Raw genomic sequence first — 19,160 nt, forward strand, 5'->3', positions numbered from 1 at the left:
CCATCCCCGCCTCTTCGACCTGTTTGTTTCCTCTCCACCTATCCTCTCCTCTATCCCTCTTCTATCCGCCTCCCACTCTCTCCCTATTTATTTCAAAACCCCCTTCCCCTCCCCCTTTTCTGATGAAGGGTCTAGGCCCGAAACGTCAGCCTCTCTGCTCCTATGATGTGAGGAAGCTGTCCTATTTGTGATTATGCATCACCTTAGCAGCAAAATTTAACCTTCCTCCTGAAATGAGGAATAGTTTAAAATGAAACCTGGTCATAAATTGTGCAAACTACCTGAAATTGTTGTCGTGTTAGCAAAATTCCTAGAGTGTGGAGTAAGCCCAAATGTCACTACCCTCTCTCCTCCACCCCTCCCATTTCTTATGGGGATAGATCAGGATGTTTGTTGGTATTTCAATCACTACAGTGTGCTTATAACTAAAAGTTGGCTAAGGACCAGCATTTTCATTAATGTGCAGTTTCCTACCTTTCTTACGATTAGTGGCAGTCACTTTGCCACCCCACACTCCATTATCTGCTCTCTCAACTGACTCTGGTCGTCTTTTTTTTAAATTGATGTTTTATTCTCTAGAAATGATAGGAAAACACTTGTAGAAGCAGTAACTACATTTAGGCCTATATTTCAGATTGGGCCCTGACCTCATTACAAACCTCCATGTAGGTCCCACTATGGCTAGTAGTTCGTTTTTCGGAAAACGAATTCACCTTTTGTTCGACTCCAAGCTGGAAAATAGTGTCCCTTCTTCCCCCTTCGAAATTCCTAAAGTACTGACTGTACTGGAGTATGTCACTGCAGAGCGTGTGAAGCATTGTGATGGGGCCTATGTGGTAAATGTTTTCTAAAACGCTCAAGGAAATATGACTCTACAACTCACTAGAATATGTAGTTGTTTCTTAACACAGGCCTTGTTCCTGCTACATGTGAGAAATGTGTAATTCCTAGCTGCCTAGGTTTTTAGCGGCATGACTGGATTTTGTTCTTCACTTCAACTGTGTAACTGCAATAATTCTGCGGTTCAGAATTTTCTTGTCCTTTTTTTTTGGTTATCCAAGACCTGTTCGTGAATAGCACCAACGCTGTGTCCATTTGGCAGAGCAGTCAGTCAGCAAAGGGCCCACTTAAGCATGCCCTCTGCCAGAAAACCGTCTTCTATTCATGGTCATATGTTACCACCTACACAGTGCTTTTGCACAATAACATCTTGTGGCACCTTTGACAAAATCCTTCTGAATTCAAGTGCAGCATGCCAGTGGGCTGTCCTTTATTCATGGCACCTCCTTCATTGTGAGAGGTTTTGAGTACAGGAGCAGGGATGTGTTGCAGTTGTACAGGGCCTTGGTGATGCCACACCTTAAAATATTGTGCAGTTTTGGTCTCCTTTTCTGAGGAAGGATGCTCTTGCTCTTGAGTGCGGCAAAGGTTTAGCAGGCTGACTCCAGGGATGGCAGGTCTGAAGTACGAGGAGAGATTGACTGACTTTGTTTGTTTGTTTTTTGCTGGAGTTCAAATGAATGACAGGGGAATCTCAAAGACTTATAAAATTCTAACACGACTGGATAGGGTAGATACAGGGAGGATGTTCCCGATGGTGGGTGTGTCCAGAACCAGGGGTCTCAGTATGAGGATTTGGGGTAGACCACTTAGGACAGAGCTGAGAAGACCATTCTTTCACCAAAGAGTGGTGAACCTGGAGAGGTTAAAGTCCCATGTATGGAGGCTGTTACTCTCTGCAATTTCTTTGGATTGGCCTTGCTGTGAAGATCATGTCTGCTGTGCCTTTCCACAGAGCAAATCTGCATTGAGACTGCAGTAGGAATTCTTCAGCTTTTGAGGGGAGACAGTTGAGGGTTTTTGCGTTGACCTTCCCTGTGGCAGACAGCAGAAAGACCTGTAGTTAATATAGTTGGTCACATTTCCCCTCTTGCAGATGAGATCATGAGATGTTGAAGTTACTGGGGTGCCCTCTTACTTCCAGATGAGGTTTTGTTTGTATCGAGTGTTTCTCTACCATATTTCCGAGGTGATTCTGTCTGCACTGGTGGTTTTGTTGATCCTTTTATCAGAAGACCTTTTCAGCCTTGCATTGGTCTAAGGTGTGCTGAGGTGGTGGGGATTGCATGCTGTGGGATGTGATTGAGTGCATCCATTGTTAAGAATTGAATTTTGGTTGAGGACTTCCTCTGGGTGCTCCTTCTTCCAATGACTTCTGACTGCTTGTCTGACCTAGAGTGTCACTTTTTGTTCTTGGCAGTCTGAGGTTGGCCTTTGGGTACTTTGGGCATGGATGGTTTTGACTGCACCAAAGAATCCAGGAGTTTCATAGCTGTCAGTGAGTTGCTGGATTTCTGTGTGCTCTTTTAACCTGCCATCTATTCCTTTAGGTTTTTTTGGAGCCCTGGTCCCTTTTTCTTGCCTGCAGACCTTCCAGATCAGGAACCACTCGTGCTTGTGACTGTATTAGCCCTGGATCTTTTGGTCATTCTGTTCATATCAGTCTTGGTGATCCTTGGTAGAGAAATTTTGTGCTGCACGGGCAGGTTTTAAGCAGATCAGGCACTGTATATTGAATGTTTTTGTTTAACACCACCCAATTAGTTGGGTGGCACTGAACAAAAAAACGAAGAACTGCAGAGGCTGGACATGCAGAACAAAATCAGAAATTAAGTGCTAATATCCAGAGTGAGGGTGATTTGTCATGTATTTGTATGTCTCTAATGAAATGTAGTATATGACCATGCCATGCTTTAGGCATTTCGCCAGGAAGGTTCATTGGTCTTTACTATTTTTTCTGCACCTTTTCATGCCAGTCATGTTTTTTCTTTCATTCCAGAAATCTGTATCTCTTCAAACTCTGATATTTAAAATCATGGAGAATCACCCATTTGTCCTCCTTTGAACGTTGGCCAGTGACTGACCAAGATTGGAGTAGAATTCCTCTTGGCCTCATCCATTGTTTGAAGGGTTGGGTTATGTGTGCTGACCGATGTACTACTGAGTTAGTGTGAGCTGAGCAGTCATGAGCTGTTATCCCAAATGTGTGGTGAAGTGATAAATTAGCTTGGTTTTTAAAGGTGAAATTAACTCCACAAAGTTGACACTTCCTCAGATTCTTCCTTCCAGAAGAAGGTGTATCTGACACCTTGTATGTTGTGCTGACCACCATCTGTTTAAGGTTTGAAGGTGAGAAGTGGAGGCATAAGGATGATCTTGGCGAGATGCTCATGGTTGTCGATGGTGTGTTGGAGGCTGTGAAGAATGTGGCATAGTTTCTCCACTCTGGGGAGTCTGTGCCTGGGTGCTCTCTCACTTCACCTTTCAAAGGGGCAGCGCTTTGAAAGCTTGTGATTACAAATAAACCTGTTGGACTTTAACTTGGTTCATGTGACTTTTGACCTATAATACAGTGAGACATTCAGGGCTTTGATGCTGGGCATGTCCAGGAGGGTCCTGATGTAGGGATAGCCACGATGCTTGGAGACCAGGCTGTGCTGCATGGGCCGACCCATCTCTCCCCTCCCCGCCTTCAAGCTATTGCCACCACCAGCAACATTCTAGTAGACTACAGGGGGTGGTATCAGAGTGGGGAAGATGCTCTATATCTGACAATCATGCAAAATTAGCAAGCGCATTTGCAGCATCTACTACAGCAGCAATATACTTCACAAATGGTGTCAGATCTGCCCTGCTACATTTTTTTATTGGTTCTTTGTCAAGTTCTGGACCTGCCCTCCCCTGCTATTTTTAAGCTGTCTAGCTCCATCTTTGTTTCTCACTCAACCAATGTAAGGAGACCATCATCTGTTTATACATCAGGTGCTTGCTTTCCCCATATGTTTTCACTGCCTATGCCCACTGTATACTGCTCCTGGCCACTTTGCTATCATTTCCCCCATTGTTGTGCATGTTGTGATAGCAATCATTGAGGTCAGGGCATCGAGGACAACTCCTTGCTCATCTCAAAATACTGCCAGAGGATCTTCCCATTCACCTGATGGGACATGTGGTGCCTTGGCTTAATGTCTTCCCCGAAGTGGTTACCTCCTGACAGTGCAGTACTCCCTCAGTACAGCTTTGTATTGTAGTAGATAGTTAAAATATCTAGTGTGGGACTTAATCCACTTGAGAGGGCCACTGAGTAAGGTGGGAATGAACAAGAATGATTTGCAACAAAACAAACTGCTGGAAAAGCTCAGCAGGTCTGGCAGCATCTGTGGGAGAAAGTTAATGTTTCAGGTTGAGTGACTCTTCCTCAGAAATGATGGTAGCTAGGAGAATGTCTGTATATGCAGAAGATAGGGTAGGGGGAGGGATTAAGGAGTAAACAAGTGGGGATAAAACTCAGAAGAACAATTGGACAGACAAAGGAGTGGATAACAATCTGACTTGGGGGTGGTGGGGGGCAGTGAATAGATGTCACTGGAGACTGTTGGCGGCTAACAATAGGTAGCCTGTAATGACAGACTGAGATAACAAGTGGTTTGCAGCTCTTCTCCCTGGATTGGGAATCCCTTTAGGCATTGTGTTCTGAAAACCATGTAGACATTAATGCAACTACAAATGTTCCTGTATCTCTTGGATTGAGCATTCTGGAAATATCCTAAATTTCTGATTTTTCTCAATGACTACTCTATTTAAGGCAGAGAGAGAGTTGTATTCTGTAAAATTGAGTGCTAATCAATGCAACTGGCCAACAGCGAAGAGATAATATTTAATGTAGTTTTGCTTCCCCTGGTTTGTGTGGGGTTCTTTTTGTTCTCATTTGTGCATATTTGTCACTTTATCTAGTGAGTTAGAGCAGAGCCTCAACCCTGTTTTGTACCTTGCCTGACATTTGAATGCATTATTTACCCTCACTTAGCTTCGTTTTAAAATGATAGGCCTGTGACCTTTGGGATAGAGCCAAGATGTGGGCATTTGTTTTACCCCACTATTATATTGCCGTGAATGTGAAGCTAGTGGCAACAAAGGCATTTTCGCACTGCTACTGAACTTTGATCTTTGTAGTTGAGCAAGTCGCTGATTTGCACATAACACTTAAGATTGAAGCGTTCTCTGATCCATTGTTGAATTTGGGACAACAGCATGAATCAGTTTTGTAATTCAGACTGTCAGATTACAGATGTCTAGAATCACTAAATTGCACAAAATGCCGACTGTGATAATTGTTTCCTGGTATCCTTGGACTGCAGTCTTTAATCTTGATTTATGTAAATTGGTGCCAAATAAGCAGTCCTTGTAAAAACGAACTTTTATCTTTGAGCATTTGTGCTTGGATTAAGGATGTGCATCCTCACAGCCAGCACACATTCAAATAATGAGGCTGTGCAGAAATGATTTCAAACTTTAATAAAACTGCTTTTTAGAATTTGAAAAGCATTTGTTTTAAATTGGTTAAGTCACAAATTACTTTGTAGGTTTAATGTTTTACTGTTTTGAACTAATAAATACATCTTGGTCAAACTGTTTTTGTTTGCCTTCCCTCCAGTCTCCTCAGTTACTGTCTTGGTTTCTTTGGTTTTTCATTCCATGGGATGTGGATGTTGCTGAATTTATTGTCTTTAATTGCTTTTTGAGAAGGTGGTCATAAGCTGCTGCCATGAATTACTGTGATCCACCATTGTAAGTGCACCATTGCACTGTTGTAGGATTTTTCAGATTTTGGCAATAGTTTGGATTTTTGCTACCAAAATAAATCTCGCGTTGGGAAATTTCCTGACTTGGCAAATCCTCCTCAACTTATCAAATTTTTGCTGCAGTGGGTCATGATCAAGTTGGGTATGCCACCTCTGGGGGCACTTTAAAATTTGGGGAAGTGCAGAGGCATGTTAGTTTAGTAGCCCTGCTTGGTTCTAAGTAATTTTATGAAAAGCTGTTGGGCTCTAGTGTACATCATCCAGCTGCCCCAATGGGGCAAAGATGCAGAATGTCTGATTTTTTTTTTTTTTTTGGTGCCTAGGTTAACGGCAGGTGAAATATTGCTTTTTGTTTCTCGACTTTTGTGCAGTAGTTTGCTGTGATTTAAAGAAGCTGCATGGGGGCTTTTTTATTTTTAGTGGGACTAATGAAATTAGTTTTTGCTTTGCTTTTTTTATTATCGAACCAATTTTAATCTTATGGTTATAGTCTTCCAGATGATTACAAGTGTGGGAAAGCTCTGGGACCAGTTGAATCGCTCCAGGAACACCCAGCTGATCCAGATAAGATCCTGATTGGCTACAGCAGAGGCCTAGTGATACTGTGGGGCCAGGCAACACGCTCCGTGGAGAATCTGTTTCTAGGCAACCAGGTACCTATATCAGAGGTTCCATGAGATAATCTGCTCTTGTATTTGATTTTTGGGCTATTTGCACTGTTGAAGAGTTGGGTTCAACACCATCTCCATTACGAATTATCTTTTGATCCATTCCCAAATCTCAGTTCCAATCTCCCCTGGAAATTTTGCCCCTGTGGGGCAATCTGCATATATGGACAATGAGGTCAAGGCACATGGAATGTATATCAGCTGTGTTAGCACAGATTATCATCAGTAACTGACTTCAGGAAGACTATGTGCAGGAGGCCATCTTGATATCCATCTTTGCAACTAATCATTACCTGATTTACTAATTTAGTAAATTAGTAATTACTAATTTAGCAAAGCTGGCTAATACCTCAGCTATAATCTGGAATTTGTACTATATGCTCTTAAGTCCCAACATAAATGCTTATTTGCAACATAAACAATAATAAAGACTGCAGAGATGATATTTTAAAAACTGCAGAGAAGAATCCTTATTGGCCAATGGTCTGAAAAGCAAATGGTAGAATTTGACAGCTTCTCAGTCCAGCTGTTATTTTTGTAGAGTCAGAGCTGTACAGATCTTTTGGTCCAATTGTCCATGCTGATCAGATATCCTAGATAATCCCATTTGCCAGCATTTGGCCAATATCTCTCTAAACCTTTCCTATTCATAAACCCATCCAGATGCCTTTTTAAATTTTGTACTTGTACCAGCCTCCATTTCCTCTAGTAGCTCATTCCATACACACACCACCGCGTACATGAAAAATTTGCCCCTTAGGCCCCTTTTTAATTCTTTCCCCTCTCACCTTAAACCTATGCCCTCTAGTTTTGGACTCGCCACCCATCCCCATCCCACCCCGGGGTAGCATCAAATTGGCTGTTCACCCTATCCATTCCCCTCATGATTTTATAAACCTCTACAAGGTCACCCCCTCTGCTCCTGACGGTCCACAGAAAACAGCCCCAGCCTATTCAGCCTCTCCTTATAGCTCAAGCCCTATAATCCTGGCAACATCTTTTTGTACATCTTTTCTGATCCCACTCAAGTTTTGCAACATCCTGTAGCAGGGGGACCCAGAGTTGAACACAGTTTTCCAATAGTGGCCTAACCAACGTCCCATACAGCTGCAACATGACCTCCCAACTGGCATACTCAATGCACTGGCCAATTAAGGGAAAGTGGCCTAGTGGTATTATTGCTGGACTGTTAATCCAGGGACCCAGATAATGTTCTGGGGACCTGGGTTTGAATCCCACCACAGCAGATGGTAGAATTTGAATTCAATAAATATCTGGAATGAAGAGTCTAATGATGACCGTGAATCCATTGTCGATTGTCAGGAAAAACCCATTTGATTCACTAATGTCCATTAGGGAAGGAAACTGTCATCCTTATCTGGTCTGGCCTACACGTGACTCCAGACCTATAGCAATATGGTTGACTTTTAACTGCCCTCTGGGCAATTGGGGATGGGCAATAAATACTGCCTAGCCAGCGACGCCCTCATCCCGTGAATGAGTTCAAGAATAAAGACAAGCTTACCAAACGCCGCCTTCACTATCCTGTCTACCTGTGACTCTGCTTTCAAGGAACTATGAACCTGCACTCCAAGGTCTTTGTTCAGCAACACTCCCCAGGACCTTGTCATTAAGTGTATAAGTCCTGCCCTGATTTGCCTTAGCAAAATGTAGCACCTCACATTTATTAAAATTAAACTCCACCTGCCACTCCTTGGCCCATTGGTCCCTCTGATCAAGGTTCTGTTGTACTCTGATGTGAAATTGTTACAGACAACCAAAGACTGATGGAATATCTTCTGGGCAAGCTTAATTTTAGATGAACATTGAACTGGTTCCTAAGCTTTGGAAAATGATCACAGTTCATCTTCTGAGTTTACCAGGTAGTCAGCATACTGCAACACAAATTTTAGGTTCCGAATTAATTCAGCTAAAGAAGGGGGAGAAGAGGGAGACTTGCAGACTTAATATAAGACTTCTTCCTTCCCCCTAGCTTTTTGAAACCAAGACTAGAAAGGGCTGCTGGGCAACCATCAGCACAGGGCCCCATGGTCCAGTTTTTTGGCAATTAAGTGGGGGAGGAACCCTTCTCATCTCCCTGAAAGCTTGCTTGGTTGTTTCCAAAGTTATTTTACTTCTGTAATTACTGTGGATTCATAGTCAATATTAAGCTGTTGACCTCAACTTTTCAAGAAACCTTGTTCATTCTAACTTGGTGGAATATAATATGTCTAAATAGCTCAAAATCTTCCAATTTTTCTCCACATATAACACTATAGATGTATATTCCCAGCAGCCTATGCTCTTCAATACTTACGGATTTAAATTGAGTCCCAGTCCAACAAAGCATGGACTTTCTTTTTCTTTAAGAAAAGTGTTACTTCCTCACTTTTTTCAAATCCCTCCGTGACCTGTCTCTCTCGAACTATGCTCCTGACTGTCTCAATCTTTCTCCAGCTGTGGCTACTTGTACCTCTCTTTCTGTCCTGGGCTTTGGAATTCCCTTCCTAAATTGCTTTGCCTTTCTTTCTTCAAGACTCCTTGAAAGCTACATATTTGGAACATTGTTTTTGTTCAAGTCCTACTCCGGTCAGCATTGTCAACCTTTTTCCAGTACAGTACTATTTCCCCTTGCTGTTCTCCCCTGAATGGGAAAGTTTCTTCTGATTTACTTTTGATTTTCTGCCTCTTTTGCTTGTTCATATGGTCTATTTCCAATTCTTGACTTCCTCAACTTTCCTCTGTGTCTACACACCCTCAGTTTATCTTTTTTGATTGCACCCACTCCCTGCCTGTTTCCTGCGAGAACTGTCTAATTCCGTCCACCTTTTCCATTGTATATAATTGTTCTTCGATCTTTGCTTCTTTGGCAGTTTCTTGGTGACTTTATTAAGCAACTGTTTGCTTTTTGGGACCCAGTGCTCTCTACTGCTGCTGCCAGCTGTCGGGCATGACTTCCAATCTCGGCAAGCTCAATCTATTCTGACACTTGCCACCTCCTATGCTAGTGCTTCAGCTGTACTTTCCCCCCTCACTCCAAAGAAGGATCTGACTTCCCACCACCATTGTCAGGCTTCTCGATGTCCATCCTATTTCCTATGTTGTCCTCTCATACTTTCTCTCCCTCTCCAAACCTCAATAGTTTGGTGTAGGAAGCAAGGGCAGCAGTATGTTCAAAGGATCATCCTTTCTTTTTCCAACAATGCAAAACTCTTTTCAAAACATTGAAAGCATTGGGAAAGGGCTATTCCTTCTATAGCTCTGAACATTCTTCCAAGATGCTCTCTTCCCTTCCTCTGCCGAAAATGCACTCTCTGCCTCTTCACCTCTCACTCCACCACTATTCTAAACCTCGAGCATTCCTTTCATTGATTTTTGCTTGTACATTTGGTTTGGCATGATGTTTGCTGATCATGATCCACTCTACCTCTTGCAGAGATCAAATGATAGTTGAGTGATCACATTTTGCTGAACTGTAGTGTTCAGCAAAGTAGCAAGTCTGTGCTCTCCTTGCTGTTTAAGTTGCACAACCCACTCCCACTTTGAGTTCTTTCTATGTTCAAATTAAGCTCAGTAAGACATTAAGGAACAGCACATCATCCTTTGGATTCTTAACTCCGTACTAACTTCAGTGGCTTTAAGTAACTACTTCTCGATATAGCTACTTCTCCCATTTTTCTAGATAGCAAATGTAGTGGTTCTGTTGCCTTCTAAAGTTTCTCAACCACCAACTTTCAGAATTGTATTTACTGCACAGGCATTCAGTCCAAATCAATGGCAGGGTTTATGTTCATGAACTTGCATTCCTTTTCTGCCTTGTTTATCTGGCATTTCAATGTATTTTGTTTTTCACCTCAACTCTGTAGTAGCTCATTGAGGTATATCAGGAGTGTAAATTGCTGTCCTTGCCCATATTGTTAGTAATATAGCCCAACTGGTGACTTGCATATCTTACTGAAGCCTATTTAGATTTCAGCCAGTAAAATTCAGTCTATGGCGACTGATTCTGTTGCTTTCCAGTATCACATGTATTGTTCAAGGAGAAGAAAATCACAAATGTACAAGCGTTTTCAAAGAGACTATAAACTTGGTCAGCCATAAGCCCCAAGCTGGAATTGTCCCTTTTTAAATGTTGATCACTTTCTAATTGAAAACTGGAAAGCTTTCTTCTTAAAGCAGCATGGATTAAGAATGTATTTGTTTCTACAGCCTATCTGCCATGTCATCAAACTCTCTAGCCAGTTTAATCCCCTTCCTCTGTTTGCCAATCCCCCTCATCCTGGAGGCTCCAGGATTTCAAGATTCCCAGATACCCAGACATTGCATGTGCAACCTTGAAGTATAATTAGGACACAAAGGAAAATTACCAGATTTTTTTCTTAGAAAAGACAGGTTCAGCAGGTGTGTGGCATGGTTTTACAGTATCTTTGCTAAGAATCATGTTTTCCACTATTGATTTAAGTGCCACAGTGAGACCAGAAGTTGCAGTGCTGGACAATGCATGGTGTTGGTTAATGATTGAGGATTGTTATCCTGTAGCAGCTCGAGAGCATAAGCTGGGAGAGGAGCAGCAGGACGTTTGTTAGCTCTCACAGTGACGGAGGCTACATGGTGTGGCCAATCAGCGGTTCAAGGTGCAAGACCCAACCCCTCACCTCTTCTGTACCTTACGGTGAGTACATCAGAACAAGGTGTAAGCCACGTTCAATTTTTACTTTGTTTAAATCTAGTTGTCTTGCTTGTCTTGGATTAGAAACAATTGCGGAGGACTGTAATTCTGACTTGAACAAATAAGAACGTGGCAATGACATTCAAGTCCTGCATTCAAGAATGAATAAATAAAAAATGTGAACTGAATTAGGTTCTTTTTAGTTTGTGTGGGAAGAGGTTATGAAAGCTTTGAATATATTTCCCATTGAAAAAGCTGGGGATTACTGCCACTGCAGCTGGTTCTTGTCTACACTTGAATGGCTGTCTTGGACGAATGAGCTTTACAGTAAAGGGTTGCTGGGGGAGGCAGAAGATTGACTAAAGGACATGACTTCTTAGAAGCAACGTGACTTGGTGTCCTGCAGAGATTCACATCCACTTGGCAATTCTCTTTAAGGCCCTTCGGGCTCAAAATTTGTACGAAATTGCAAAACCTGATAACACTTCATTGTAGTGGCTGCTTCCTGTTACTTCCACAACAATCTTATTTTTCCTGAAAAATGTGGCTGTGTTCTTCCACAATGTTGAGACTTGCTGATTTGGTTATTTTGTAGTTTGCATGTTCCTTCAGCTTTTCTGCATAGCTCGCTTTTCAGATTTGAAAACATTAGTGCAGTTCCATGTTTGAAAGTTGCACTGGCATATGATCAAGATTTGTTTGCAGGAAGGAGTGTGCGTATATTGAGGTGGAAGTGTTTTTGGTGGCTGAGTGCCTGTGGAAGGTGTTGAAATGTTGTGTCCTCATCAGTTGGACTGCACAGCTATAGCACAGATGTGGGCCACAGGGGAACAATGGTATTTCCTCCAGCTATCCTGGACAAGTTTCAGCTTTGGGAATGCCTCAAATGGTTTTATTGCATATGCGTGTCGTTCTCTGGTCTGCTATTATAGGGTTCCCACTGGATCATTATCTTTTGAAATAAAAAATGGGTTTCTGCCTGTTTGCAAGAAATACAGGAAATCATTATTCCTTGTCGCTTTTCTCTTCCATAAGGATCAAAATTTTTATTGTCCAGTTGAATAAACTTGTATTACTGCACTCCCCCCACCATTATCTCTAACCTGAAATAGATGACTCTGCAATAATGCTGATAACTGCCGTTGTTCCTTTTTATTTTCCCAAATCTTCAGTATATAACTTTTGGACTCTGGGAAGCAAAAAAGTGGCCTTTCTGAATGTCGTTACCTTCTTTCCTTTTTTAAGATGGTCTCACTTAAATCCAATTGATACTGCCTAATGATGCTTCCTACGTTTCATTCTTGCCATTCCCCCTGGTGGCCCTTCCTTTTGCCTGGGATTCAGGACTGTTTCTTTTTAAAAACTAACAATGAGTGATACCCTGTCATTGCAGCTTTGTCTAGCCTCATTGTGGGTGGGCTGCACAGCCTGTAACTGAAATCAACTCTAGCTAAGTGCTGAGCAGTCTCTGGTTTCTTATTTGCTCCAGCTGATTCCACGGGAAGGGGTAAATGCTGGGTTAGAAAGTCAGTGAGTTAAAGTATCTTGACACCAGATCCTTTCCCCTTTTTTAATTCTGAGAACTTCAAAATTACTCTTTCAGGAACTTTGTCACACTGATTTCATTACAAAATCACCAGTGTTAATGTCTTAACACGTTTTCTTAGTGAATAAATTTTGTTTCTTTCAGGTCCATTCCCTTGCAAAGCTATCAACAAAATACTTTGGAGAACATCAGAAACTGGGTAAGTATCTTTTTGACCTAAAGCCAAAGCACTAACCAGTGACTTTTCTGTGCGCTTTAATTTCTTGCTGTGCTAAAGACTGGAAATAGAATGAACATATACCTTACTGTGTGGCACTGCCAGCATAGGTGTTTTCTTTGGAAAATCTCATGCTTATGCTGACCTATTCTTTTTCTCTAACCCTACAGGGGGAATTTATTTACAGGGGGAGCTCTGATGCCATGGGTGCTGCTTGTGGTCACTTTTTTTTTGGCATGAGGCCAGGTGATTCCTCCAGTAGGTCATCCCAACCTTGGGCAGAATTATTTTGCTCTTGGACATGTTTGAAGGCTGGAAAGGCATGCAGTTAAGCAGAGTGGTGTCATACCCAGGCCCTGCTGCCATACTTCTGCTAGGAATGTCCGTGGTCAGTCTTCCTGTTCTGCCACCAATCCAGGCCCTTAAATGGCCATTTGAGGACTACTTGTAGTGGTCAACTTGTGTGATCCACTTGTTGCTGTGTTGTGCGGAGGCAGTGGTTATTGGTCTAAGGCATTATTTGATCAAAGGAATGGACATCAGGCAGCCTGCTGGGGCTGTCTCCTGTTCAAGAATGCAATCCCTCTTCTAAAATTAATCCATTATTTTAGCCCTGGGTCTCCACAGTTCTAGAACACTGGCTTTGCTCTTCTGGCAGCAGCCATGGATTGGTTGGCAGCCCTCTGCTACACAGGACTTTTGCCCCCAGGGTCTCTATTCCAGCTGAAGGCCTGAAAGTGATCTCACCACAGCCTGATTGGTATGTGAATCAACTGACCTTTCCCAGTGGAGCTAGCACAGATTTTTTTGAAGTTCTCCAATTGGCTGCTGAGCCCCCTGCTGATTTGAGATTCCATCTGATGTCTGCCTTTGCCCACTTCAGTAGGAAAAACAGAAAAACACTATTACCATTTTAAATGGGAGAGAGATTACAGAACTCTTTAGAGAGATTGGCATGTCCCGATTCACACAATACCCAAAATTAGTTTACAGATACAGCAGGTGATTTAGGAAGTCAAATAAGATAAGTTCATTGCAAGGGCAGTATACAAGTAGAGAAGTTTTACTACAGCTATACAGAGACTTTATACACAACATTCCAGATGTGGTCTTCAGTTTTGCACTGCCTAATTGAAAAAGGATGTAATTGCATTAAAGTTCAGAAGTTTTAATCAATTCCTTGGGATGAAGGCTTACTTTATGAATAAAGGTTGACCAGGTTGGTCCTGTTAGCGTTTAGAATGAGAAATGATATTGAAACAAGATGCTGAGGATTCTTGATAGGGTGGGTACTTGGAGAATGCTCCCTCTTGTGGTTGAGATTCAAACTGGGGCAACACAATTTAAGAAGCATTCTTCCCCTTTAAGATGGAAATGAGGAGTATAGCTGAGACCACAACCAGAAACTATTATCTTATTGAATGGCACAGCAGGCTTAAAGGGTCATCTGGCTTCCTCCTGCTCCTAGGCCCCATGTTCTTTTATCTAAAATAACCTGTGCTAAGGCATGCTTTGACTGACACTTGCCCTTCACAGTCCAAGTATCATTAAGGAGTTTGCAGAGAGTGTCATGATTTGGCCTTGTTCTATGCTGTGCCCAACAGATGGGAGAGTTGAATGGATTATTATAAATGGTGCTTGTGCTTGGGAGATGCCCTATGCCGTCTTTGGATCTTAATTATTTTGTATTTGCTTTTCCTCTAGGAGCCCTTTTGTAATCTTTAGTGGTGGGATGCCAAGAGCCAGCTATGGAGACAGGCATTGTATCACCATAATGCAGGGCAAGGTCCAAGTAACATTGGACTTCACCTCACGAGTGATAGACTTCTTCACTGTGCATAACATTGACCCTGAACAAGGTAATGGTCTCTTTCTTAGGTGTAGTTTGAGACTCAAAGCCTGTATATTAGGCAGGAGAGAGCTGAGCTAGTGCTGGGTTGTGTTGCACTGTGTGAAGGAGTTGGAATCTTCAGGTGCTTTGGATTGTTATTATGCAGTGAAATTTTGGCCTGTGCATCTCTGCAGTTTGCAGTGAGGCATATATGATTGGAAAGCTGATTCCCATAAGTGAGGGGAGTGCTTTTCAGTTAAATGTGATTTCCAACATGTGTTGGAATGGAATTAGTAAGGTAATGGAAATTCGGTGTGAGTGGGAGGCAGATTGGAAAGTGAGGCTAAATACAATGTGGTTTCAATGCCTGGGCTGGGAGACCAGCATCCTCAATTGAGAGGAACTGTGTATTTTTGTATAAACTGGTTTGTTTCCCATTTGTCATTCTTTGTTAAGGCAGTTTGTCTTCCAGAGTATTTAATAAAGAACCTGTTATTGGTCAAAACTGATAATTGTTAAAGTTGTAACTTAATGTGTTTTTGGGTTTGGAGGTACACTTTGATCAGAAAACTGGTAGCAAAATGTTAGTGATTTGCTGCCTTTTACGCATTTCCAACTGATGCAAACAGTGATTTGACTTTGTTTGCCTTGTACAGAGTATGACAACCCCACAGTCCTTCTAGTGCTGGTGGAGGAAGAACTGGTGGCAGTGGACCTACACACTGCAGGTTGGCCTACTATTACTCCACCTTATCTGGCACCACTTCATTCCTCTGCCATCACGTGTTCCTATCATATTTCCAATATCCCAGTCAAACTTTGGGAGAGACTCATCTGTGCAGGGAAGCAGCAGAGCCCTCAGCATTCAACAGTGGTGAGTAACAACCAAAAAAATGGGATAATGCATGGACTTTTTCTAAACCAGCTGATATTGTTACAGTAATAATCTTGTGCTAAGATAATTTGAGCTCTCTATACACAGTCCAACTTATGGAAGCCAGTGTGTTTTTACTTAAAAGTTAAATTACTTTGTTAATGCACCTAGATGTAGCCATGATAGACTTCTTCCAAGTTTGCTGGGGCTACTGTAAGATTTAGACCCTTGATAGTGGGCTGATTTAAGTCTGGCAGTTTTGTAATAATTTTGCTTTAATCTATTCTTTTGAGTCCAAGCACCAAAGAAAAAAACACCAGGAGCGGGTCCACCAATACTACGCCAAGACACGATGCCTTTCTAAATTGAAAGCCTTTGTCTCTTCGCAGTCTGTATTCCCTATTCATATCTGTCGAGAGACTACTTAAAAATAACTATTGTATCTGCTTCCTCCACGACCTCTGGCAGTGCATTCCAGGCAATTACCACCACCTGTGTGCAAAGAAAATGCCTCTTGCCACTCCTTTTTAAACAATCCTTGTTTACCTTTAAATCTACATCCCCTATTGACATTTCTATACTGTTGCGAAACTTGAGTGGGCTCGGAAAAGATGTACAAAGGATGTTGCCAGCGTTGGAGGGTTTGAGCTATAGGAGAAGCTGAACAGATCTTTTCCCTGGGGTGGGGATGGGGGTGAGGGGCGAGGAAAGACCAAAACTAGACGGCATAGGTTTAAGGTGAGAGGGGAAGACTTAAAAGGGACCTAAAGGGGCAACTTTTTCACGCGGAGGGTGGTGAGTGTACGGACTGAGTTGCTAGAGGAAGTGGTGGAAGTTAGTGAGACACTATTTCCCACGCACAAAGCCATGTCAACTATCCAAAATTGGTCCTTGCCTTTCCAAATCCCAACAGCTTGCCCACCACCAATGTCGGACTCACCAGTCTAGTTTCCTGGCTTTTCTGACCATCTTTTCTTAAATAATGGCACCACGCTAGCCCACTTAGCCACAGTAGAGGTGCTGGAAGACTATCTGATACAAATATCTCAGCAAGGGGCCCAACAATCGTTTCCCACAGTTCTAGGGTACACCTGATCAGGTCCCAGGGATTTATGCACCTTTATGCATTTTAGGCCGTCCAACCGCACCATCTCCGTAATATGGATGTTTTTCAAGATGTTGCTATTTATTTCCCCACGTTCTAAATTTTCCATATCCTTTTCTACAGTAAACACTGCAAAATATTCACTTTAGTACTTCCCCAATCTATGCAGCTCCACACGGAGGCAGCCTTGCTGATCTCTAAGGGGCCATATTCTCTCCCTAGTTGCCCTTTCCTCAATATATTTAAAATCCTTTTGGACTCTCCTTAACCCAATTTTGCCACAGCCATCTCATTTCCTCTTTTTTTGCCCTCCTGATTTATAAAATGCCTTGATTTTCTTTAATCCCGTTTCCCAAAGACATTTCATGGCCCCTTTTTAGTCCTCCTAATTCTGTGTTTATTTCCTGCTAGCTTTGTATTCTTTGAGGGGTCTTGTCTGTCTTCAGTTTTCTAGACATTACATGTGCCCCTCTTTGACTAAGCTCTCAATTTCTCTTGTCATCCAAGGCTCCTGGATTTTGCCAACTTTATCCTTCATTTTTCAGAGGAACGTGCTGGTCCTGAACTCAAATCAAGAGGCTTTTTTTTTTTTTTTTTTTTTTTTTGAAAGATTCCCACACGTTAGATGGGGAATTGCCCCCAAACAGCCATTCCCAATCTGCATTCCCCAGTGCCCGAAACAGGATTTAGATATTTGTTTTGCTTTTATATTCACTGCTTTCCTTTAAACCTGCAAAAATCTGAAGTCTGCCTTGCATTTAATCACAATTGATTTCAGTAAGATGCTTTCTATCTTTAGTTGGTGAATTTTGAAATGTCACTTTTATCTACCATCAGTTCCTTGCGTATTTGGTAACTTTTTTATGCTAATTTGTTGTTTAGGAGTGGCCAATTAATGGTGGGAAGAATCTAGCTCCAGAACCCCTCTGTAATGAACTACTTTTAACTGGGTAAGGGATTTTCCATGCTGGTTTCATTTCATAGACCTATGATTTGTGATGAAAATCCTTAAATTTAGCAAACTGCATTGTATTGTATTCAGTTTTACTTGGTTTACTTCTGTCTCTCCTGCCCCTAACTTGTAATTTTTTTTTCTTTTCTCTCCACATCCTTCCTGCAGCTATGAAAGTGATGTCTTTCCCCTGTGGTCATTGTTGTATGGCCTCATAGCATAATGTGCTCATACCATAATTCACACTTGCAGCAGCCATTAGTGTTTCTTTTTGGCGATCCTTTTGGTGTGACAAGGATGCTCGCAACGGATTGAGTAACAGTTGGGGTGTGGGGGAGTGGGGGATGCGTAAGAGGAAAAAAGAAGAGGCCTAAGTGAATTTTAGTGAAGATAAAGGAATTGGTAAAGGGGAAAATACAAACCTGAGAAAAACTGGATTTTTAAGAGCAACTTGCACAGTAAGTAGTTGATCGAGAATCAGTCCGAGTCTGATCATCTGAGGGGTTGCAAGTCAGCTGCATCTTGGTGAACCAGGGTTTGTTGATGGGTGGTCCAGTGGAAACTCTTCCCAGCTGTTCAGGTCAAAGGCAATTTTAAAGCAAGCTTCTTACCCCCCATAGGGTGGCTTTGATATGTTTCCACTGAACCTGGTGATCTTTGACCATAAGTGAAGATTGTGGAGTGTGCATTAGAAAAGAGTGGTCAGCATTGTGACAGTTGCCATAAGAGAATGGTTGCCTCTTTGCTTAGGATATATGGCGGATGTTTGTGTTAATGTGGTGATCCATCCAGGTGACAAGATATCTTCTATAAGCAGTGCTGATGGTGTTTCTTGAGTTTGCTTGGTTTGAGCTATGTACTCCAGTTTTGCAGCTGTAGAGGAGCATTGGAAGGAAGACTGCACCCTTTTCTGTCCATTTGCAGATGATGAATGAAGACTTGTCTGAGTAGTTTCCAAAAAGAGGAACTCGCATGATGGAACTTCCATAGATTTTCCAAGCCTAGCATCATTGACTTGAAGGCACATGATAACTAAAGTAGCTGAAGTGATCAGCTTTCTTCATCGATGACATGCAGCTGTAGCACTAGGAACTGTGATGTAAGCTGTGCCCAGTTTTGGCTGGAGGATGACCTTTGTCTTATCAAGAATGTTCAGAGGCACCTCCAGAGCTTTTTTTGTTATGGAATGTAGGTGTCATTGGCTAGGTGAGCATTTATTGCCTGACCCTCCTCTCTCAAGAGGAGGTGGTGAGCTGCTGCTTTGATTTGGTGCAGTTCTTGAGAATTCCAGGACAAAGACCAAACAGTGGTATTTTTTTCAATTCAGGATTGTATGGATCTTAAGAATTTGCAGGTCAAGGTGTTCCCATGCATCATCTGCCCTTGAGTCTGAAGGTAGTTAGAGTTGCAGTTTTGTAAGGTGCTGTCAAAGGAGTCTTAAGTTGATATAGTGCATCTTGTAGATGGTACGCACTGCTACAGTCAGTGATGAAGGGATTGAACATGGCAGATGGTGGCTTTGTGCTGTTCAACTGGACTGCTTTGTCCTGAATGGTGTCTAACTTGAATATTATTGGGGCTGTACTTCACTAGGCAAGTGGAGAAAGTTCCATTGCTCCTGACTTGTGCCTTTTTGTAGATGGTGGACAGACTTTG

At 42.2% G+C, this 19,160-nt stretch overlaps 1 protein-coding gene across 2 annotated transcripts in view; it reads left to right on the forward strand.

Annotated features, from left to right (window-relative positions):
* llgl1 (LLGL scribble cell polarity complex component 1) overlaps window positions 1-19,160 on the forward strand; it is a 105,103-nt gene that overhangs the window by 56,249 nt on the left and 29,694 nt on the right. Inside the window, exons 6-11 of one of the 2 annotated variants that reach the window (XM_048609305.1) lie at window positions 6,133-6,295; window positions 10,853-10,982; window positions 12,670-12,724; window positions 14,447-14,601; window positions 15,230-15,447; window positions 17,435-17,502. In XM_048609305.1, coding sequence (XP_048465262.1) covers window positions 6,133-6,295; window positions 10,853-10,982; window positions 12,670-12,724; window positions 14,447-14,601; window positions 15,230-15,447; window positions 17,435-17,502 — 789 coding nt within the window. Of the gene's footprint in view, window positions 1-6,132; window positions 6,296-10,849; window positions 10,983-12,669; window positions 12,725-14,446; window positions 14,602-15,229; window positions 15,448-17,434; window positions 17,503-19,160 lie in introns of both variants that reach the window. The other variant, XM_048609304.1, reaches the window with a different exon arrangement.

Source organism: Rhincodon typus, chromosome 21, assembly GCF_021869965.1.
Source record: "Rhincodon typus isolate 14 chromosome 21, sRhiTyp1.1, whole genome shotgun sequence".
Classification (NCBI taxonomy): Eukaryota; Metazoa; Chordata; class Chondrichthyes; order Orectolobiformes; family Rhincodontidae; genus Rhincodon; species Rhincodon typus.